We start from the raw sequence: 24,029 nt of genomic DNA on the forward strand, positions 1-24,029 counted from the left end.
GGGCTGTTGGTCTATGAACCAACATGTGTGTGCAGAGATGCAGGTGAGCACATCCCAGATAACTGGAGCACTGGCTAACAGCTGCTGGGAAGAAGGACCGACCTAGATCGGAACTTCACTCTGCAGGGTCCTCACTGCAGTCATCCAGCACTCACCCAAGGTCACCTGCACATGCTCGCAAGCCTGTCTTTCATAATGAAGAAACATCAAGTTTTTTGATTTTTCACTTAGCCAGCCATGTCCAGGACAGTCAGGCAGAACTCAGACCATGCACTCATACCGTATGGGTGGCTTTCCTAGTTCCCTGGAGACACCTCTCTCTGTCACAGGTCATATCTCACCAGCTAACTATAGTTCTTGCAGATTATCTGATGCCCTTACTAAGACTCCAGAGTCCTGCCCCAGAACACACTTAGGCTTAGCAAGAATGTACAGGAACACAGCAAAGAAGCAAGGCAGGAGCTGAGGCCAAACACACACGTGGGAAACAGCCTTTGCCCAGCTTGGTATTATTAATGAGCATACCTCCACCCATCCTAAGCCTCCTGAGAAAGCCTCAAAGGCACAAGAATTTCCTCAGGGCTCATACAAGTCAAGGTATGTGCCCAGGAAGGCCCCACTGTGGTCTGGATGGGGAAAGAACCTGTCCCAGCATCATTTCTGTTGCTGTGATAAAATGCCTGGACAAAAAGCAACAAGGAGAACTGAGGGTTCACTTGGCTTACAATTTCAGGTTACAGTCCATGATAGCAGAGAAACCACAGTGGCAGGAGTTATAAACAGGTAGTCACATCATATCCACAGTCAAGAGCAGCAACAATGGAAAGGGCACACAGGCCTCGCTTGCATGCATGCTTGCTTGCTTCTGTCATGTAGTTAAGAAACCCCTGCCTAAGGAATGGTGCTACCCACAGTGAGCCAGATGTTTCCTCATCAATTACAAACTAAAACTATCCCTGTTAGACATTCCCATAGGATAATTTGTTCTAGGTAATTCTTTCCAGGTAATCTTAGGTTATGTCACATTGACAACCGAAGCTATCCACCACAGATACCCATTGCCAAAAGAGGACATGAAATTGCCTGCCCTGGGTCTCTCTATCCTGCCAGCATGGGGTTTCATCCAGGGAGAAGGGGTATGCTGTGTTATGAACAGGGAAAGAAACCACTACCCAAATGTCCAGTCTGGCTGCAGTCAACGTGATCATGACTGAGGGTAAGGAGACAACTGACCAAGTAATAGTGACACAGCAAAGGGCAAGGATACAGAGAAGAGGAGAGCAATGGAGGATCAGGAATACACCAGAAGGAGAGCAGGAGGCAAGAGGGAGAAGGAAGCTCCAAAGGAGAGGCAGCAAGATGGACCTGCAGGTATAGCCACTGATGACACAACACATCAATGCAACTTGTCTGCCATTAATTGGGTACAAAACAGGAACATTGAGGACCACATACCCTCTTATTCAGCAACCAGTTAGATTGGGCCCCTGGTTCAAGAGCGCTCTAGCACAAAGGTGAACACCCTGAGCTCCAAGGTAAAAGGACTGTTAAGAGGACTGCACATTTATAGATTGTAGCCCCTGATCCTCTAACTCTTGAACAGTATTTTACAAATGGAAGCAACCATAATATGCTGTTAAGTGCTGGACCATGTAACACACGACAAATAGTAAAGCTGGTAAAAAGAAACCAAGACATGAAAAAAGTCAGTGAACCAACAAGCTAGACACAATATGACCTAATATTGGTTAGTGTTTTGCTGCTGCTGTCTTATATATCTCTATCAAACAAACAAGCTAGACACAAAAGGAACTAACATTGGTTAGTGTTTTGCTGCTGCTGTCTTATATATCTCTATCAAATCAGGCACTGAACCCAGGGCTGCACACAGGATAATGGCACGATCCAAGATTGATCGCCTGGCCAGGTTTTCCCACAAAAGTAAAAAGAAGTTAGAAAAAAAAGCACACCAAGAATAAAATTGAGGTACTACCTGGCTGTGTCAAATTACGAATGATTTATTTATCTTTCTTTTCCATATAATTTCCATGACTTTTCCCACCGCCAATCACTTTTGCATTATCAAATGTTTTAACAAAAAGGATCATGACATATTATTTTCAATAAAAGACTAAAACCCGCGGGCTTAAAGGTGTATGAATGCTTTTTTCCTTTGCCAGTACCAGCTCTGTTGACACAGACGAACAGAGATTGTTCTTTAAAAAAAGCCTCAAAATTAAATTTTTTTTTTTTTTTTTTGGTTTTTCGAGACAGGGTTTTTCTGTGGTTTTGGAGCCTGTCCTGGAACTAGCTCTTGTAGACCAGGCTGGTCTCGAACTCACAGAGATCCGCCTGTCTCTGCCTCCCAAGTGCTGGGATTAAAGGCATGTGCCACCACCGCCTGGCTCAAAATTAAATTTTTGCACATGGACATAAAGCTGCATATGAAGGGTAGAATCCCATTACCACAAAGTCAGTCTCCCTTTTCAAGTTTGAGAAGAGAATTCCCTAATAAGAAAGGGAACCTGTGGCTAGGGGGTCAGGAGAGGGGCGAGAGCTCTGTGGGAGTCAGAAGACAGGAAAGGAGAAGATGTTCCTGACTATGCTGCATACCAACACATACGGAGGGGCACAGGGAAGGATGGGGCACTGCAATGGGCCATTTGAAAAAAATGAATTAAGTCTACGTAATAAGGGCATAGGATAAAATGTTGACCCTCTGTTTCAGGGCAGAAAGCAGAAGGGCAGAAAGAAGAAGCTCCAGATATCAATTCAGAGAGCTGGTCCTCAGGTGACTGCAGAGGCCAGAGTGCTAGGTGCTGGGAACAAATGCGAAGGAGCCTGCACTAAGCCCAAGTAGGAAGGCAATTACTGGGCTTCTGTAAAAGAAGCAGTGGTCCTTCTCAAAGGCCGTGAGGATGGACACTTGGACAGCCAAACTATGGATGATACAACCGCCTCCGAGGGCCTCGGCAGCACTTCACATGGGAACATCATAGCACTACAGATGCAAGGTCCCAGCAGCCAATCAGACATCAGAGAGGTAGCGGCTCATCTCTCAAGAATTCAGACAACAGCAGGGCATGGGGGGCTAGAGTTTGTCTCATGCCCAGAGAACCAGGTAGAGAAGACCCATGAAGAAAAAAGCAAAGATCAGTCCAGGTGGGTAACCAGTGGTGCAAGTAAGCACGGCAGTGAACAGCGGATATCAGGAGATGCAATGGTGATAGCCTCAAAACCAGAGATGCAAGTACCTGGGAAAAGACAGTAGACCAGATGTCCTCTAAAAGGACAGGGGGATATCAGATCTGCTGGCCCTAATTTAGCATATACTCTAGACTCTGGCTCCAAGGAAGTCCAGGAACAGAGAGGCTGTGACCCAACACCAGCCTTCACCAAGCAAATGGAAAGCCTGTTATAGGCATAGAGAAGCCATAGCAACATCAGCAAGTATCTGCCCACGCTTTATCCATTAGGACTTCCCAGAACATCACAACCAAACCTGAAAATGCTAGGAAAATCCCCATTTTGAGAGAGAGAGAGAGAGAGAGAGAGAGAGAGAGAGAGAGAGAGAGAGAGAGAGACTCAGCCTTAGGCTAAATCTTTGCTTTCAAAAATCTAACAATGCCCTCACAGGAACTTATCAGTAGGATCTCCACAGTGATCTAATAACCAGAGAACCTGCAATATCCCTGGCTGAAGATGTAACTTACATTATCATGCCACAGATCTCTCTGATGGCTCTGGGGAAGAATTAAAAACCTGGGACAAAAGAAATATAGCATTTCCCTAAAACTGCCGTGCAGGTGGGACCAAGAGAAGGAAAGTTCTGGTCACATGCATCTCAGTTAAATATAAAAACAATGCTACAGGCTTGGAAAAATAAGAGTAAGTTAGAGAGTGTGTTCAAGGATTCGGGGATGAAAATGCCAAGCTTCTCCTAGAAGAGAAAAGCCCTGAAAGAGCAAGTCCACCCTCAACTTCTCACCATGGGTAATAAAGTCACTGGGCCAGGCTACTGGAGAGCCCAACCATTCAGCAAGATTCTCCAGGTTTAGGACTGGAATGGTGGACACCATCCATTTGTCAAAACCCATAGAACAGGACTGACAAGATGACTCAATAGGTAAACTGCTTGCCACGCAAGCATGAGGGCCAGAGTGTGATCCCAGCCCCCACGTAAAAGTCAGACATGGTGGTATGTGGCTGTAATACAGCCCTGGCAGGGTGGGCAGGGTAGGAGAAGACAAAAAGACCCCTAGGCCCTAGGGCTCAACTGACAGATCAATGAGCTCCGGTTCAAGGGGAGACTTTGTCTCAAAAAGAAGGTGTCAAGCAAGGGATGGACGAAGACATCTACCTTTGCCCTGTGATGTCCACATCATACACATTCACATGTACACACATGGACATGTAAACACACATGCATACACCCACGCATGCATTGGCATACACATACACACAAACCTGACAGAATACACAATGCCAACACCAAATGTCCCTGTAAACTGCAGACTCTGGGGAAGGCCACAGTAAATGTTCAACACCTGTCATAAACGTAGCAATCGCTGGTGATAGAGCTATGGCAGATACTGGGAGCAGGGCCAAGTGTATGGGAGCTGTTTGTTTTTTCAGCCCAATTCTTCCAAGGCCTACAATTTTTCTAAAGATAAGTCTATTTAATAGAGTAAAATGGAAGTGCTAAGTTTCCTGGTAGCCAAGCAAAGCCTATCTGTGATCACTGTCCATACAAGAATCAACACCTAGGTATTAGGAATCAAGAATTCTCCTTATATCACTATTCTATGTTTCCTACTTAACACCATCAGCCTGGAACAACCTAGAATCATCTGAAAAGGGTGTCTCAGTTGAGTGTTTCCTTTACCAGGTAGTCTGAGAATAAGTCTATGTGGGATGTCTTGATTCATAATTGAAGTAGGAAGGCCTGGCCCACTATGGGCGTTACCATTCCCTGAGATATATATACACACACAAAAGCTAGCTGAGCATGAGCATAAATCAGACAGAGGATACGCCAGCAAGCAGGTCCTCCACAGTTCCGGCTATGAACTTCTTGATTTGAACTGCCTTGACTTCACACATGATGGATTGTGACCTGGAAGTAAATAAACTCTCTCCTCTCCAAGTTGCTTTTGGCCATGGTGCTTTAATCACAGCAACGGGATGAAACTAGAACATGGTTCCTAAAACCCATGGACATTAAGCGTCAGAGAAGTGGGGGAAAGAGTTCCCCTGCAATTCTAATAAAGAAAACTGCTTCTCTACCTTATGAGAAAAGCAACTAATATTGAAAGAAGTCACCTAGTGGGGACACTGAGCTTTCCTTGACACAAATAACCAGGTTCTCGTTTTCTTGTTCAGCCACCAACACCAAGCAGAGATGTGGACAGAGAATAGCCCATGTGCTAGCTGTGTTGTGCCCTCACAGAGCCAGGCTGGGCCTGTCCACTCCTAAATCAAGCACTGAGTCCAGCAAGCCCCCCAGTGCTGACATCTCACGGTGTGGGCAAGTGATTCAGTGTCTCTCCCGGTCAAGGCTGGGATCTGCTCTCACACTAGACCGGACTGAACCTGAATCTGAAGCACTATAGATACAGCGGGTGAGCCCCAAACTATATAAAAAAGAACTAATAGACAATATTTTCTCTCTATAAATTAAAGTGGCCCGCTATTCTTTCTCAAAGTGAATGGTCTCAAGGAACACAGGGACATGGATTTTACCAGCCACGCCAAAAGGTCGCCGCAGCCCAGAAGTCAGCTTCCTTGTGTTGCTGTCCCTCAGCTCCATGCGACCAACTCGGACAATCTGGCAGACAAAACTGATTTTCTCCCTTTTCAGGTCTTTGCTCCCAAGATCCTAGAAATATTAATTTCCATAAATTATTATGGAGAACCATGATTCAACACAAGTCCAATTGAAAAGGTCGTAAAAACGATCAAAAGGCTATTCTCAGACCAGCTAAGATATTTAATGTTATTCATATGACAAGAGGGAATAAAGGAACAGCAGACACTTGGCTAAGTGAACTGAAAACACGAAGCTACAGAGACAGGCTCTGGGGATATGAAGTAACCAGTCTCATAGTGATGCTAAGCAAAGATATAACTCAGAAACTTCCAAAGAGGACACAGTGATTCCTGGATTAGCCAGTGTCACAGCCACCCCCAGGCACTCAGCACATTCAGTGCGGAAAAGACTCCCTTAAAACAGCCATGAGAACAGGACACAATGACACTCAACCCACGGTCATGGATGGACTCACCGTAAACACAGCACGCAAGTTATGTAACCGATCAATATCTTTCGGTAATCCTGAACTAGGCCAGCGGACCAGGTAGTTTTCACTTGGGGGAAAAAAAAAACAGGAGCAAATTAATCTTCCAAACATAGACAGGTACCAAATGTGTCCCATAAGGCCTCATAATGAACATGGAGGTCCCCTATGCTCCCGACCGCAAGTTTATGAACACTGAGATCACAGAGAGACTCTGCCAAGTAGGCACTGTATGAGCAGCCTTTCACTTTCTATGACATGGGTTATCTGTGTAAAAGAAACATTTGAGAATGACATTTCAGTATTTATCATGTGAAGAGCTTCTCTGTCCATTTAGAATGACAATAGAGAGCTGTGTATTGAATTTGGAACAATGTATATTTAATTCAGAGCCTTCAAAAGCAAACTAAGCCATAAAAAAAAAAAAACAGCATCTCCATCAAAAAGAAAGCACTTATCAGAAAAAAGAACAAAAATCACCTATGTGCTGTTTCCTGCAAATACTACATGTTTAAATTTTGATAGCTAGAGTGAAAATACAGGAGTGTTGATACATAGATATGCACACATACCACAGAGTTCAATCATACTTTTTTCCATCAGGATAAAGAGAAAGTTTGATTGAGGACCAATGTACTCACAATACTTTTGTTCAATAGATATTTATGCTGAGTCTTTGTGTGACAAGAGGAGATGAGCAACACACACACTAGTCAATCATCTTGGAGAAACGGCAAAGAGGCGAAAGTCACAGAAGACACTCCTAGACCATTTGTTTGCAAAAAGCAAGGCGATACTTGTAGGCTACAATGGTCAGCTCTCTACGGCTGTGAAAAACACGACCTGAAGAACCATGGGGAGCAAAGTGCTTATCTCATCATGCAGTTCACAGTCCTTCCTGAAGAGAAGTCGGGGCAGGAACTCAAAGCAGGACATGGAGGCACTCACTGAAGCAGAGGCCACCGAAGAACACTGCTTACTTGCCTGCTCTCCATGGTTTGCTCAGATCGTTTATTATGCAACTCAGGACTACTTTCCCACAGGTGACACCATCTACAGTGGGTTAGGATCTCCCACATCAGTTATTAATCAAGAAAACATACCCTAGACTGGTGTAGGAGGTCCTTCTGTCTTTGCATTACTGTCATTAGTTAATAAAGAAACTGCTTTGGGCCTGTTGATAGGGCAGAAGTTAGGTAAGCAGAGAAGAGAGAACTGAATTCTGGAAGGAAAAAAGCAGAGTCAGAGGGATGCCAAGGATCCGCAGCCTGAGGTAGAAGTGCTGAGACTTTTCCAGTAGGCCATGACCTCGTGGTGATACACAGATTAATAGAAATGTGTTAAATAAAGATGCAGGAGCTAGGCAATAAGATGCTAGAGCGAATGGGCCAAGCAGCGATTTAATTAATACAGTTTCTGCATGATTATTTTGGGGCTAAGCTAGCTGGGGGGCCAGGACAAACAAGTGGCCCCTCCCTACAACACTAGACTTTGCCTTCAGGACAAGGATTTTCTCAATTAAAGATTCCTCTTCCCAGATGACTGTAGCTTTTTGTCAAGTTGGCAAAAAACTAACATGCACATTTACTTGAACTGAGAGCCGCATCCACTGCCAGGGTATCACCATGCAGGACCACATCCTCACACTGTGGGTCAGAATAAACCTTTCCGCATGAAGATGCTTCTTGTTGGGTACTTAAGTCATAGCAATGAGAAAAGAGTAACTTTTCTCACTGAAGCTTGCAATGAGGAAGTCACCTACCTGATGAATTTGGACTCCATGGGGTCATAAAGAGACATGAGGACTTCAGCATCTTCTCCTATTTTACAGACCACATTTTTGAGGTTAATAAACAAGGCCAGAGATGGGGTTGCTGCAAACTTTGCTTGTCTATTGATGTCCATGTTCTGCTTTTGAGACTACAAACAGAAAGGTAGAAAGTCAATGTGAGCAACCTGAGCAATACCCCTTGATCTTTTTAATCCCATATAGAATGGGGAAAAGGCACCAACTGCCTCACCGGGCCATGCTGCTCATACAGTCACTCTGTGTCCCCACTGTGTGCTCTCGAGCCACACAGCCATCCTGCAGCAGCTCTTGCTGCGTGTTTGCAAGAGCACAGGCCTTCCACGTATCAACAAACTGGTGACTGGCTCTAATTTAGGGTCCTCTCTAGAATGATGTCACCCAAGGAATCTGTGTATCACTGTGTCACCAATCCCTGGAATTCGGCAAACAACTGACTAATACTTGCTAAATTAACAGGTTGTGCCATACCACTTGGCTCCATCCCACGCCTCCTTTTTGGAAAACACTGGGCAGTTGCTTTTTTGGGGGCGGGGGGTGAGTAAGGTCTTTTTAGTGCCGATTCTAGGCTTCCTTGACATTCTCCTCTACTCAACCCAGTCGCTAGGAAACGTAAACCCCATGCAAAGCACATGTTGAAGCAGTGAACTCACTTTCTCTTCCTGAAGTCGTTCCTCGACCTGTTTCGAGGCCACTTCATGTGCTCGGAAGAGACTAATGGTGCTAGTCAGTTCTGGATCCAAAATGTTCCCATCTTCATCCCTCACCACCAGGTCCAAATCGAGAATTCTAGAAGACCAAGAATTCAGAGCGGAGAGAAGATGAAACCAGGGAGTGAATTCCCAAAGACAATGTCAGCCCCCCCAGCCACTGAGCAGATGAAAATGCCTCAGAAACTGGGATTTGTCCACAAATAGCAGAGAATGTCATTCTGTGGCGCTGTTTGCCGTAACTCAAAATGTATCACAGTGGGAGAATGAAAATTACTCAACATTGCCTGCATTTTATTTCAATAAAGCCTTCATCTTCCAATCAGAACTTACAGATCTTCAAAGTCCAAGAGAAGTGTGCATGACTAATAACTGTGAAATCTGTAGACAACCGGAGCTCACTACTGCACCCCGAACATGCATAGCATCCATGGGAACGTGATGGCAGAAAGTCTTACAAGGGATCCCTAGCTGTCACAAAACCTCTCAGATGTGACTAACTCATCCCAACCCTGACCCTGCTCTAAAAGTCAATCCCAGCATCACGAGGTCAGCATTGTGTGAGTAAGGTCACTGGTGTAGAGATGGAGTCAGCTCTGATGTGGGTGAGGTCACTGCTGTGTGCTGGTCAGTACAGTGTGGGCATGGTCAATGGTATGTGGGGGTTGCGGGTGAGCTCCTGGAGGGCCAGCCACAAGGTCTTACAGACCATACCTGGTGAGGCCCCCTCAAGGAAGATATAGATCAAGTCATTTGCCAGCTTATTATGGATATCATGTGACGTCATTGTCACTTCAGTCCAGACAGCTTCTGGACTGAGGTGACAAAAATGAAACCAAAGCTCCCTGAAACTAGTTATGTGACTGAGACTAAACATCTAAAGAATAAAGAAGATGGCGTGGACATGGTCTTACCACACCACCACCGCCATATAAGCCAGTTACATCAACTGGTCTGCATTGGTCTCTGCAATCAATAAACAGGTTCCATTGAGGAGTGCTGATCTAACCATAACAAGGCTAGAGACTAGTCCCATAAGATGATAAAGGGTCTAAAGAAGGGGCTGGAAACCTCCCCTTGAAATCAGTGTGAGCATGTCCCTGTATCTCTGTGTGTGTGTTTAGATGTACATGCAGGCTTCTATGGGTAAGTGTGGCTAGGGACCTCTTTAGGTATATCTGAGTGTAGGTGTGTATGCATGCTTGTCTCGGTGTATGTATGTGTGTGTGTGTGTGAACAAATGCCTGTTTTGCACCACCATTTTTGTAGAGAAACTGACCATGATGGCCTTGACCACATTTACCACAGTTCCCTGGACACCCCCTCTCCCCGCTTCACTCAGGTAAAAAGGAAAAGTAAGAACGCATGAGTGATGAGGCTGAGAACAACAAACTGCTTCCCGAGAGAGCAGACCATCCTACAATCCAACATTCTCCACTTCTATTTTAGTTGTATTATTAGTATTACTTTGCGATCTCCAGGAGGAAGTAGGAAGATAAGTAGAAAGCATGGGGCTGCAGAGGAAGACTGGCCTCGGTCCTCAGGCAAACTTGTCTTAATAAGGTTGTATTTCCTATCAAAGCAGTAAATTACATTTGGAAACACTTTCTGTCTTAACAAGATTGCTCCATGGTGTAATGTACTTAGGTTGTTTCCTGCAGCCAGATTAAGCAGGTGGTCTCTGAACCTAACTTCAAAAACAAGCTTCTCCAACAGAAAATAAAATCAGAGCTCCAAAGGTTTGCTTTTATAAGCAGGGGGTCTTGTAATAGGTTTCAATGAAACAGCATCTAATATCTTATACCTGGAATCTCTGGTCTTGGAGGTGAAAATAAATAAAGTCACACATAATGTAATATTAGGAAACTTTCACATATGAAAACGGGCGAGAGGGGGTACCAGAAAACAAAATTATGTAAATTACAGAAAGATCTTATGGCTTACCTAAAAATCCAATGAGCTGATAGGCAAGCCTCCACATTCTCAGGCGTAAAAATGGGAACGGGTGTGGACTACACCTTAATTTTTACACTGCCTGAACAGCAGTCTGACTAAGCTAATTCCAGACAACAGAACTCAGAAACCCTGAAATGAGTCCCCAGATTGAAACCTCCCCCAAGCAATTCTGAGATAAAGGGGTTGGGGATTTAGCTCAGTGGTAGAGCGCTTGCCTAGCAAGCGCAAGGCCCTGGGTTCAGTCCTCAGCTTCAGAAAAAAAAAAAAAGACAAAATAGCAATTCTGAGATAAAGAAGCCTAGGGAAATGCAAGACCTAGCCACTTTTAAGGCTTCCTGCAACTCTACACTATGTGAACAAGCCAACAGGCACCAGGTGGGAAAGACCTTGGTTTCATCCTGGCGACTGATAAGGCAGAACTAGGACTAAAACAGTCATGTGGCCTGGCAGCTAACAACAGAGCATGCTCTCCTCAGGAGTGAGAGAGCCACCCCTCAAGACACTCAAGTAAACCAGGGTGGGAGTTTCTTGTAAGTGGAAACTTTCCCAAAACACAATGTGTAGTTGATCTCAATTGCAACTCAAAAGAGCTGTGCTTCTGATAGATCAGGTATGTCAACCTTAAGGACAAGTTTCATGGTGACTTTTAACATCTAGTCTGGCATTCAGACCAAGGGAGCCACAGGGAGTGGTCTAGGGCTCACTACTGCCCATCTGCAGTCAGTGTCAAAGGCTGTGAGTGGAGAGAAAAACTGCACAGAAGATCACAACAGCATGGGACAAAACAGCAAAAATGACAGGTTCCCCCAGCCCAGCTCCATGACTCCACCACTTACACCACGAAGACCTTGAAGCAACGGTTTCAAGAGGGACCGGGTAAACCAGATTAGAATGTAAGCCACGCCATTATCTTGATATTAGGAATTTGGCTTTATGATAAAACGTAATTGAGACATCCTCCTGTCTTAGGGTTGCACTATTACATTGGACAATTTAAGCATGAAATCATCTTTTAAATAAACAAACCTGTTTCCATAATCAATTTTGGCCGTGACCTTCTTCTTCAGCTCTTTGAGCTCATCCTGGGGCAGAGTTCCAGAGAGAATCTGTGACCGCCACTCAATAAGGTCGTAGATCATGTGTCGCACACTTCGAAACATCTCTCTATTATCTTGCTATAGAGGGGGGAAAAGGCAACTGTAAAGGTTCTGGTTTAAAAAAAAAAAAACAGCACAGTTGAGATCACATCATAACGGAGAGTTCTTCAAATACAAGGAGAATAGGCACTGCTTCCTGGGATTCTGTAACTGTCCAATGAAAAGCAGAGTCTCACATCAAACAGAACACATCATATAGGATTTGGTTCCCACGAGGCACTGAAAGACAAGCAGCAGCACGTCTCCGCAGACTGCATCCGACATTCCTAGTCATAAGACACACAATGAGAACAGAACCTTGAGCCTCAGCATGGCCTGGAATCCCCGGCATCACCCTGTGCACAGCCAACGCTTGAAGGTGTGTCCATGCAGCTAAGGACCCCTGTAAAGGTAATCTAACACAGAACTCTCAACTCACTTAAAACACTGGAGATTCTTTTATTCTAATTTCATTGCCCCATTGTGGAGCCTGAAACTTCGTAGTTAACAAAGACTGACATGTCACAATGTCAAAAGGTTGAACATGCCTGGAAACACTGATCTTACTCTCCATGACAGTGCTACCCCATTGCTCACCTAGCGGGGACAGTCTTAAAAATACCCTGTGTTCCAAAACCACGCTGTCAGCTGACACATAGGCCATCCTGCACCAGCCTTCCCTGAGACACTGTGACCCTCATAACACACAGTGGTAGCAAGTATCTACCCATGAATATTCTTGTTGCTTCTACATCAAGAGAAAACTGGCTCTTCTCGCTTTTTGTGTTGGATTTGTGGTACAAAAAACAAACAAACAAGCATGTTTGCAGTTGTTGGTACAATCCATCAAGGAGACTAAGGCTGTCTGCAATGTTCTGCCTCTGAACACTCAAGGGGGACTTAATAATTATATTTTAAGCACCATGATTCCATCAAAAGTAAAAAGTGGAATTGCTGTTTTCAAAATTGAGCAACACTCTATACTATCTGAACCACTCCCTATCTCCTGTTTGAAAACCATTGGAAACTCCTCATTCTAGAAGTTTCTAAAACAACCCTACCACCTACATAGCACTCTGACAAGTCATCTTATGTTCCATGACTTATGTCTTTATATTATAGTGTGGGTGAGTGGGTGGTGGCGAGGGGGAGGGGGCACAGAAGATAGTAGAGGCTGTCTGATCCCCCTGGAGTTGGCGCTATGAATAGCCGGACACAGCGCTGGGAATCAAGTTCTGCTCCTCCAGAGAAACATCAAGTGCTCTTCACTGCTGAGTATCTCCCAAGGCCGTTCTTAGAATATTACTCTTCTATTTCCTTCCTTTATTTTCCTTCTTTTCCTTTGTATTTATCTGTTGCTGTTGTTTTGAGACAGGATAGCCTGGGCTAGCCTCATCCTTAGACTATTTTTTCCCAGTTATTCAACAAATATTCATCGAGACCTGACAATGAGCCAAGAAGTACAGAAAGTGGAGCAGGGCAGAGACTTGGGCCATGAACTCTTAACCTCCCTCCCTTTACTTGACAAGTGCACGCCACCATGCCAGACTCCTAATTTTGATTCCTTAGATGAAAACTAAAAGAGATGGAAAGTAAGAATTTACTGAAAACCATGTTTCTTTTCATCTCACTAACACCCCCTGCCTATCTCTCTAACATCACATAAAATTCATACCTGTTTTGCTGACAAATCTACAACCAGAGAAGAACCAAAAGAAAGCATCTAAATATTTAGAACTACCTTTGACTTGGCTTTGTGCAAATCTAACAACACCAACCCATTAGAGGTGAATGTGCCATTTGCAGAAGGAACCAGGGGATGGTTCAGGATGCTGACTCTGCAGCAAGGAGACCCACGCTGTCCACTCACGGATTCATCCATGGCAACCCACGTTCGTCGTGTGATCGTATTTTTGTTTAAAAACTGCTAAGTTGAACATGAAATACCCACTATGAAATTGCTCAGACTTACGCAAAACATTCATGGCTAACTTCACGCTTTTAGGTTTGTGAGTACGTCTGATGAACAATTACCACAAGGGCATATTACTGTGCATTTATAGGAAGCCACTGTATAATCAAAAAACACGCCTGCCCAGCGAACAGCTGTGGAGACTTGAGGAAGTTTTCTATGTTCCCAAGAAATTAAAGCACTGACTTCCTCCCAGGGCCCTTGCTCGGTGATAATAACATTAGCATATGAGAAATCAACACTCTGAATAGAAATATGGGCTTAACAAAAGGTAATCTTTGGCAAATATAGATTTATGTGCGAAGAAATGCCCCAAGGGAAAATGAAATGGAAGATGTCAGAGCTCCGACATCTCTGCATTAATAACTGGACAACTGCACACAGAGCCAGGATTTGAAATGTTCCCCACTCACCTCGGACACCAACATCAAGACCATCATTCTCCTCAGACCCTAAGACCCATCACTCACAGGCAGTCAGTGACAAAAATACAATAATTAGTAGTAACCCTTTACTAAGGCTTCAAAATTAAGTGATTTCCCTGCAAAAGTAGATTTTAATTTTCATAATGGAAATACACACCCAGAGGTGACATCAGCCTGGCCCCCTCCTTCGAAGGGCTGACAGCAGCTACGGTCCCCTTGCCCAGCACAAAGAGGAATCCATGATCAACTTCCATTTTAGTTCAGTTTACTAAAGACAGTGAGCAAACTGCATCCCAACACAACAAAGGTCAAAGGCCGCAGGGTTCCCAACAGTAGCCAGAACAATTGATGATCATGCTGCGTGAGAAGCAAGACCCTGCCTCAGCGGCTCTCCTCTCCAGGTTCCCAGGGAGGGAAAACTATGTGCTGCTACAAGGACCAGAAGCGCCATTTTTAAGCATTCACCAAACATCCCATTTCTTACCACGTAAAGTTGCCTCCAGATGGTGGACCACTCTCGCAGTGTTGTGGTGACTTCCTGTATGAGGGGGAGGTCCCCCGGGATGACAGTTTCATGTTGCCTGGATGACAGAGGGAGAGAGTAGCTGATTCTGTGGCTTGATTGGGAGTTGCACCTGATTGAATCCCTACAAGGGGCTGGAGAGCTCAATGGTTAAGCAAATGGGGAAAATACACAAATGCCGTGTGTTCACATCTGTGAACAGACACACCTATGAACGACAAGTTCTTTGTATAGAACATGGGGATCTCTACATGTTACCGTGCCTCTAAACCATGAAATGTGTGATGTGGGGTAAGATGAAGTGGAGAAAGACGAGCCACTGAAAATCTTCAAAATGCCAAGAGCTGAGAAGTGGAAAGTATATTCAGGATATGTGCACACCCATCTATCTCAGAGTGCCATAAATCACACCCAGATGATGGGTGCCATTAAAATGCAGGTTTGAGGCAAGATTACTTTCGCATGTCTACCAGGTATACAACTCATTATACGAGGATGCGGGGAGCAATTATCCTTGCTGAGATGTGAGTATGATTACAGCTTTCAATTGTTCCCGGAGACTCTATCCAGCCCGCCCACAACTACTTACTGACCTTTCCCTTCCACCCCAGAAGATTTCGCCCTGGACGTGGCTTTAACTCTTTATCAACATATACATTACTTTATGGTCTTTATTTCCCTGGTTTTTAAAAATCACATCATTCATATGTGGCAGAGGTCAGGAAGGCACAGGCAACCAACGCCTGCTTTAATAGCTGTGGACAAGATCATCAGATGGAGGGAAGGAGCCCATCCGAACATCAGTATAAGTGTGAGGGAGTCACCTGGCCAGGAAGGGGGAGGACCAGGATGATGCTACCCCAATGACACCTGCCCACCCGGATGTTTAATGAAGGGGGAAAAGTAGGTGCGAAGCGGACACATGCTGAAGAAAGGACACATCACTAAACAGAGAGAATAAATCCAAGAGTTGTGCTGTCCCACACGGTGACTGACGTCCCTAAGAACAGACTACACACTTAAGCATGGCTAGAAGCTTGAACTTTAAGTGTTCTCACCACAGACGAGTATGACCAGAAGGCAGCCTCTCACGACTACCTCGTGTGAACCAGCCTGAACTCCCACTCTGCAAAGTACGCGTGCTTCAGAGTACCACATTAGACAGCATAAATGCACACCGTTTTTTATTTAAAATAATTCCTTAAAGACTATGTGGGGTAAAGCAGGCACTGAGTTGGAAATAGTTACTCTGGTTTTCTAAGGAGACGGAAGAGACTAGGGGTGGGTGAGAGATAGGGTGACGAGTAACCCTTATAGCCATGACATGAACTCCTGACCCTCCTGCCTCTACCTCCCAATTAGGAATTGGGATTACAAGCATGTGACACCACTCTTGACTGGAAGATCTTAGGTCTCTAATCTCTGCCCAAGTGAATCACAAGTCCAAAGAATGATCAAGTCTAGAAGCCGAGATCCTAGCAATACCTGCAGGGAGAGGACCACCTCAAGGTGTGGGAGACCACAGGCCATGTCACAAGGGAGGAGCCCAACAGAAATGTCCTAGCCCTGAAAGTAGTGTGTGAGGGGGTAGGCGAGGAAGGATATAAGGGTCTCAGTGCCCACAGGGGACTTCACAGAAAATAGTGACCAATAGCAGACATTGCTGCAGGTAATGAATGCTATGTCAGCAGAGGAAGGCACAACATGGGGATTGCTTTGTTATGACAACATTTGAAAAGCACATTATGATAGCCACAGGCATGAAACACACATTAAGGTGGGATGGTGACCAAGGTTCTGAGAGAAGAGAGAAGCCAGGCAAGGGAGAAGATGGAGAAGAGAGGACACAAAAGAAAAAAAAAAATCATGGAAGAGCAGGTAATACAGAGTGGTGTGTGTGTGTGTGTGTGTGTGTGTGTAATGGGTAGGGGGATAGAGTATGAATGAACACAATATGATAATAAACCTGAAAAATAGACACATAGAGTGAGGTGAAGGAGTGGCCGAGTCAGCACTGGACAAGAGGAAGGACCAGAAAAAAAGAGAGCAGATGTCGGCAAGTAGCCAGAAGAAGAAATGAAGAGATAGTGGCTATATGTCAGGCTCTTCAGCAGAAGAACCATGGCTGGCTGGGGAAGTGGGGGGGGGGGGACGACGACATGACATTGGGCAGTCAGATACAGTGGGAGCAAAGGTCAGAGCCAGAAAAGGAGCATAGAGAACAAAGGCTGTTGGCCGAAAGCATCATCACTGCTCAGCACACTGTTCTTGGTGCTCACCACACTGAAACCTGATCCCAAAAGACCAACGGGCCTTGTGTGCCTGCTGGCACAATTCAGGTAATTCCATATTCCCATAATAGTATGCTGCTGAATATATATGTGAGCATGTGGAAACACGCACTTGCACATGCACACACACAAAGACACACGTTCATACATTTCAAAAAGCTTTTAAAATATTATTACTCCTATACAAGCCTACTTATATAAGGATTTTGATCCTGAGAGGTAGAAGCACATTAAATGCACACTTCAGCTATTTCCATCACAAGGTAAAACTTCCTCAACTTTGTCTTCCGTTGGAGAATTTTGCATACAAAACATTTTATCTGTCTGAACAAATGCCATCTTGCAGGTCAGCACCATCCAAGCCTCTAAATTATTCCCTTCTCTCTAATTATGCGCCGGGGAAGAGCAGGAACCCAAGCCATCCTTTTCATATGTTAAAAGTACAGTGCTCAGAAAGGCAATTTTGTAATCAGCCAAAGAGATGTCATTATGCAGTAATCATATGATTAGTAATTTTATAATTTACATATTTAACGGAGTGTGAAGATGAAGCAGAGACCAAAAAAGAAAACATTTGAATGCTGTCTCCCCCAATTCACACCTGGCATGGGTTCCTGCTCTAGGAATGTCCTCTTGAAGGACCTTACCCATCAGTCTGATGACCTCCAGGAGGTGGACTCCTCAATTAGCTGACACATGAATACACACGGGTCCCGACTTAACAACCATTCACTCCCCCCTCAACTCTGCATCATACCCTGCTAAGATTTCCAGGAAGAAAAGACTCAGAAAAAAGTTCAGCTAAGCATCCAGGGTGGCCACTGCCAGACAAGGTAGCTCATCAAGGAGGCCCACACTTGCCCTAACAGACCTCAGCTTCAAAGAGATGACCACAGCTAAGACACTGACCTTGGACTCCTTAATGGGTCAAAAACCAACATGACTGAATTCCAAGTCCCTTTATCCTCCTAAATCATCATGGTCAAACACAGCTATTGTCTTTTATGAGTTATTTTTACTATCTTGAATATACATATAATATATACATATATATATTAGATATATATATATATCACATACACACACACATACACACACATACACACATGAATACAAGGTCCCTTTCTAGAGTTACATGTAGTTGTGAGCTACTAGACATGGGTACTGGAAACCAAACTCTATTCCCCTACAAGAACAGTCTTAACCAATGAGCCGTCCCTCCAACCCCACTTAAACCCCACATCTTAACCTACCACATATTTGGTAGGAATGCCATATGTAATCGTTTTAATTCTTCTTTAGAATATCAAAACAAGACTCACCCTTTTCCTTCAACAATCGCGTCTTTAAGATGGATATATGAAGCAGGAAATATACCCTTTGAGAGGGAAAGAAAGGGAGTTCTTATTATCAGTGTGAATACTGATTGCAAATCAAACAATAGCCACAAAATATGAGGGTATAGGGGGTTGGTTCACCATTAATTTTGCAAGTGTAAGCATCACATACAACACAACGGAGAAAACACGAGGCACAAAGGAGAATGTCCCAATCAGCTTGTATTTCAGACTGTGCAGATGTCTTAGCAAAAAACAAGAAAACGGAGACATGTTTGCAAAGAAACAACCTTACAAAGGCCCAGGAAAATGTTCTCCTCCATAGGTTGCCCCTCCTCCCTACAATGCCAACAAGCCTGCTGCTAGAAATCAGTTCTGAGGATGAGCTCTGAAAGAGTTCACCTTACAAAATGACAAGACAGCCATCAAAAGTTGGTTGAAACCATTGATTGCCACTTGTCCACTGACCACTGAGTGACAGCCACGGGACCTTCCTGATCAACCTCCATAAGTAGTGAACAACCGTAAAAGACTGGAAGATGAGATGAAATTCAACCCGTCTGCAGAAGTGCTGAGGAAACATGCTAGATTATGTTTCTACAATGCTCTGATTCTCCCACGTGCAGTATGAACATAAATGTGTATATACACACGTGGCCTGGCAGAGCCCTGCTCAAAGGAACTGATCCCTTAAGAAGACATTCAGCATCAGACATGGTTTGCAAAGTGCCAGGAGAAGTTTATCAAGAGCTGGTTCATGAGGTCCAGGGCAGCACACACCAGCAACTCCCCGAGGCTAGGGGTAGGACAAGCCAGAGACCACTAGTGCACACAGCAGAAATTCAGTAAGTGCCCTGGTGCTTCAAGGTACCTACTGAGGAAAGAAGAGCTTCTGACTGGATTCCCCAGATATCTGCCAAGAAGGGTCTACACTGGACATCCAGAAAACAAGTAGCCAATAATGCTTGGAAGGAAATGGGACTCAAGGAGAGCTGAACGTAGCTAGCAGGTAAATCTCTACTCCTCCTGTTCACCAGCAAAGCGGCCAGATTTTACACGAAGAAATACTATTACATCAAGGAAAGGAGTCAAGGGGGAAGTCAAGGCTGAGCAACCAAGAGGTCCAGGCTATTTAATCAAGGACCCAGGTACCAAGATGCTTCCATATCCCAGAATGGCCTACAGGTGCACACGGAACATGGAATTTCTCTGTAATGCCAACAGGTGTGGATTTGGATGCCACACAAGCCACGCCAGCCACGCCAAATCTACAGACAGAAATCCCTCAGTCTCAGTACTCAACGAGGATTATGGCTGGATGAAATGGGGCATGCCTGGAGGTTTGAAACGAGCAACCGCCCAGCCCAACTACTGAAAATATCTAGAGGCATGATGCTCATACAAGGCTCTCAGCTGAGACGCCTACGAGCCTTGCTTCTCTCCTTTTGTTTGGGGGTGCTTTACGAAACTGCCTCTGCAAGGCTTTTATTTCCTCACCCACCAATGGAGTTTTCAGGGGCAAAATAACCACACCCCTTTTGCAGCATTAGGGCATCACTAGGTAGAAGGCCTGGGTAACCTGGGGCCAGGCAGGAAATCCTGAGGTTCCAAAGCACTAGAATGGGAGAGAGCCCAAGATGGGGATGGGGATGTCAGACAATAAATAAGCACCAAGAAAACTGAGTGGCTTTCCTGGGCATGTGTTTATCACAGCAGTGCAGCTTTATCCTATGTAATAAAGGAGCAGGGAGGAGAAGTCAGTCCACAATCTTAAGCATGGGGGCGTGCCTGTGCATGTACGTGCATGTGCATGCATGCACGTGCATGTAGGGGTGCATACGGAGGTCAGCTTCAGGTGCTGTTCCTCCCACTTCGTTTTTTGAGACAAGGTCTCTCACTACTACCTGGAGCTCCTTTCTGTCTCTGTTTTCCAGGTGCCACAATTACAAGCATGTCTCAACACCCAGATTTTAAAGCTTTTAAGATTGATGCCAGAGATAGAACCCTGGTTCAGGGGCAAGTACTTCATCACTGAGAACCCTAATAGTGCCAATCTCTTGCTTCCTGGAATCTTCAGCTATGGCTCCCCCAATCTGAACCCTTCCCAGGTGAAATCTATAAAGGGATGGACAGTTTCACAGCCTTCATGGAGCCTTAGCCAGACTGGCAAAGGCCAGCACAGATCTCTGAGGACATAGAGCAGGAAGGCCCTGGCATGGAAATCACTGGGTTTCCAAAGCTCTATTACAGAGCAGGGAGACCCTGGCATTTGGAAGACCACTGGGCTTCCAAAATCCTATTACAGACTCTAGATCACAACAGAGAGTCCAGTTGGATACAACAGTAATGAGAGGCCAATTCTGAGAAGCAAAATGAACCATCTGTCAAACACAATCAGATATTAAAACGTCCAAGTTAACATGGACAAACTAACCAGAGCTTAGTGTGGGCATTACTACAACAGTGTAGCATTACAGAGTAAGATAGAGGAGCCACAGTTAGGTTTTGTGAAGCTAAGAATGTCGAAGCCACACAGTCTTGTGGACGGGAGTGCCCTCAACAAAATCTGTTTTTGTTTCAAATATTCATAGACTCACACATAAAAATCACCCTAGAAAACTAGGGTTTTTTTTTTTTTCAACTTGACTAAGCCAATCGGAAAACTGCCATAAGGCAAGAGGGAAATGGCCATGTGTGAGCTTTGCAAACTTGTTAATTTATTCAAGATAATATGAAATTGAAAACTGTTTGCAGCATTTTAGTTTTCTGAAGTCATTTACACTCAGTTCATGGCTACACACAGTGGTTCAAAGAGATGTAAAGTTCTTTCAGGACAAAAAGAATTCTCCCTTTCATGCATCTAGGACAATACCACATTACAGCTTAACAATTCACTCTTGGAACTAACCACCTACCTGAAATGTCATTTAGGGGACAGGGTCTTACTAGGTAGACCAGGCTAGCCTAAAACTAAATTTATACACATGCACCAACCGCTCCCAGTCGAAGCTGTGATTTCTGTAGACATAGATTATGCAGAAGAAGCCAACTCATGGCCGTTTTTTTCATCTCAGCCCATGTATTTGTTAAATTTCAAGAGAGAGAGAGAGATGTAAGTAATATTCTTGGATGCAAATAACACAGAACTGCTTTCCTCTCACGGTTTGATTTGTGATGGGACATGTTTAGTGGAAAGGACTTACCTTCTTAGACTTTTTCCTTAAGGTGTAGCCTCTGTACCACCCTAAAGAAACAGAGTGAAATGGTTAGTACAGGTGACACAGAAGGGTCCAAGCACAACCTTCAAGTTGTGCAGAAGTCACTGCCCCATAAGCCAGGGAAAGTCAACCATGCTAATGACTTAGACATATAGGGCATGGCTCCGTCCCTGCACCTCCCCACTTCTTCTCTGCCTGCCTCAGGAGTCCCCCATCAATAACCTGAAGTTAAGTCCTAAAGGAGGCCTTGTTCCCAGTAGGTTCCTTGTGGCTGTACTTCCCCACCCATCCCTCTGTGGATCTGGCTCAAAATCTCTCCAAGTGCAACTTCCAGAATCTCAGATCATCAAAGGCTGCCCAACAGAAAACCTATTGAGAGCCTACTTCCTCCCTCTGCAGGGCTCTGCCCTGAGGCAGCCATAATCTTCACAATGTACTTCTGTGGCAAAGACAGCTCTCATGGAAGCAACAGGGCCAAGCACTCACAGACCCCTACCCCCTTAGGGGTTGGCCTGGCTCCAACTTCCTATCCCCTCCATGCGGCAGGAGAAGGAAAATAGACAGTGGAAGAAAAGACACCCCAGCTGTTCAGTCACATCAGGCGCTGAATGGGAGAGTCGCCCACAGTAGAGCAGACACAATCCATGCTACCCACAGTAGAGCAGACATGACCCATGCCACCTCCCATCCAGGTCAACTGCATAAACTCATCCCTAAAGATGTCAACAGGTCCAAGGCTATGAACCTGTCTCCCCACAATCCCACCAGGTCACAAAATCAGATCGATATTTTCTTACGAAGAGTATAAGACTGTTTCTGGCCACCTTGCTTCCAGAAAGTAACTTACAAGCCCAAAGACACCTCATAACTCTTTCCCACAGGAACAAACAAACCCTGCAGAACATCAGGAAGCATTTAGAGGCAAACTAGGTAAATTCTGAGAGTCAACACCGTGGGGTATTATGCACTCTTGGGTGCTAGACCCCAGAGACTAAAGACAGTCACAAGAGCAAGCTCTCAGGGAAGGGGGTGGGGGAATGACATCACATGGCCGCAGAGGGTCTCTCTGCCCTCTCAGAAAGTAGTCATTGAAGAGAGTAACTCTGACCCAGAAGTGATGCTGCTGACATGAATAAAACCCTCAAGTGGTAATTAAACAGATAAATTCAGAAAAAGAGACAAGGACTCCAGGAATCTTAGAAGGATTTGTTAAGACCCAGTTAGAGCCAAATGAACCCACTCTGCTCTTTCAATGTGAGTACCAAAGACACTTGAGTAGGGACACACCTGTTCTAAATGTCAAGTGTCTGAATGTCCACATTTCTGAAGGATGATCTCCAAATAGCCACTATTGGATCAGAGGTTTCAGCTAGACTAGCCTAGAATCAGTGCCTACATGGTACAGCATTATAGACTCCAGGCAATGGGACTGTAATCTAATGAGTTATCCAAAGGCTGTACCACTCAGTCTAAAAGGGCCATCCTTTATACTACTGCGCTTTACTTCCCACGCATTTGGCGTTAGTATGCCCCCTTTCTCTGAAAGTGACAATGGATTGATGTCCTAGACTATCAAATAAAGACCATGGGGGGGTGGGGTCAAAACCAAATGTTAAAAAGGGGCAAACTACATAAATGTTGCATCAAAGCAACCCAAGAACCTAAACATGTGTGAACCCAAACTTATTACTAATCAACTCAACAATCTCCGACCACTGACCCAAACGAAAGGTGGTGGAAATCGGAGGATTCAGGACATAGCAGCCAGGGCACAGAAAAGAGTACAGACAGCAGCAGCTGCTGGTGAACACATCTGACACCACCAACACCAACACCACCAACACCAACTCCACAAACACCAACACCACACCAAAGAAATAAGAACCCCATACCCAATGCCAGCAACCTGTCCTGTGGAAACAGCCTAAAGACAGTTGTGCCCCTGCACAGCTGGACAGACAGACACAAGATGCTCCTGACAGCAGGAACCTGGAGATAGGAGCTGAGACCACTTGAGTCCCATTACCGTTTACAGAACATGAGACAATGCTCACATGGCAGACAGGGCTGAAGACTATAAAGAGCCTCAGACAAAAGAGCAAAACAACATAAAGAGGAGTCAGTGAGTCAGGAGAGCTGTAACACACTCACCTAATGTAAAACATTCACAGCATATAGGGCAAGAACACAGGCACATGAAAAGAGCTTTTGCGGGGAGACGTGTTTTTATTGTTTGGAGGGTTGAGCTATGGAGGTCAGAGGAGGAATCTCTGACTTAGCAAAGCCAGCTGGCAGTTTCTTTTGTAACAGGATTTCTAAGCCAAGAGCTTCCTGGCATATTCTGCACCAATTATTGTT

The 24,029-nt window shown here is 44.8% G+C and overlaps 1 protein-coding gene across 2 annotated transcripts in view; it reads right to left on the reverse strand.

Annotated features, from left to right (window-relative positions):
* Dock1 (dedicator of cytokinesis 1) overlaps positions 1 to 24,029 on the reverse strand; it is a 497,567-nt gene that overhangs the window by 419,558 nt on the left and 53,980 nt on the right. For both annotated transcript variants that reach the window (XM_057777087.1, XM_057777086.1), the window contains exons 3-10: positions 21,657 to 21,697; positions 18,439 to 18,494; positions 14,787 to 14,883; positions 11,796 to 11,944; positions 8,757 to 8,892; positions 8,059 to 8,216; positions 6,285 to 6,366; positions 5,743 to 5,878 (exon numbers count right to left, since the gene is read on the reverse strand). In XM_057777087.1, the coding sequence (XP_057633070.1) occupies positions 5,743 to 5,878; positions 6,285 to 6,366; positions 8,059 to 8,216; positions 8,757 to 8,892; positions 11,796 to 11,944; positions 14,787 to 14,883; positions 18,439 to 18,494; positions 21,657 to 21,697 (855 nt within the window). The remainder of the gene's footprint in view (positions 1 to 5,742; positions 5,879 to 6,284; positions 6,367 to 8,058; positions 8,217 to 8,756; positions 8,893 to 11,795; positions 11,945 to 14,786; positions 14,884 to 18,438; positions 18,495 to 21,656; positions 21,698 to 24,029) is intronic.

The sequence above is a fragment of the Chionomys nivalis genome, chromosome 8, assembly GCF_950005125.1.
Source record: "Chionomys nivalis chromosome 8, mChiNiv1.1, whole genome shotgun sequence".
Taxonomy (NCBI): domain Eukaryota; kingdom Metazoa; phylum Chordata; class Mammalia; order Rodentia; family Cricetidae; genus Chionomys; species Chionomys nivalis.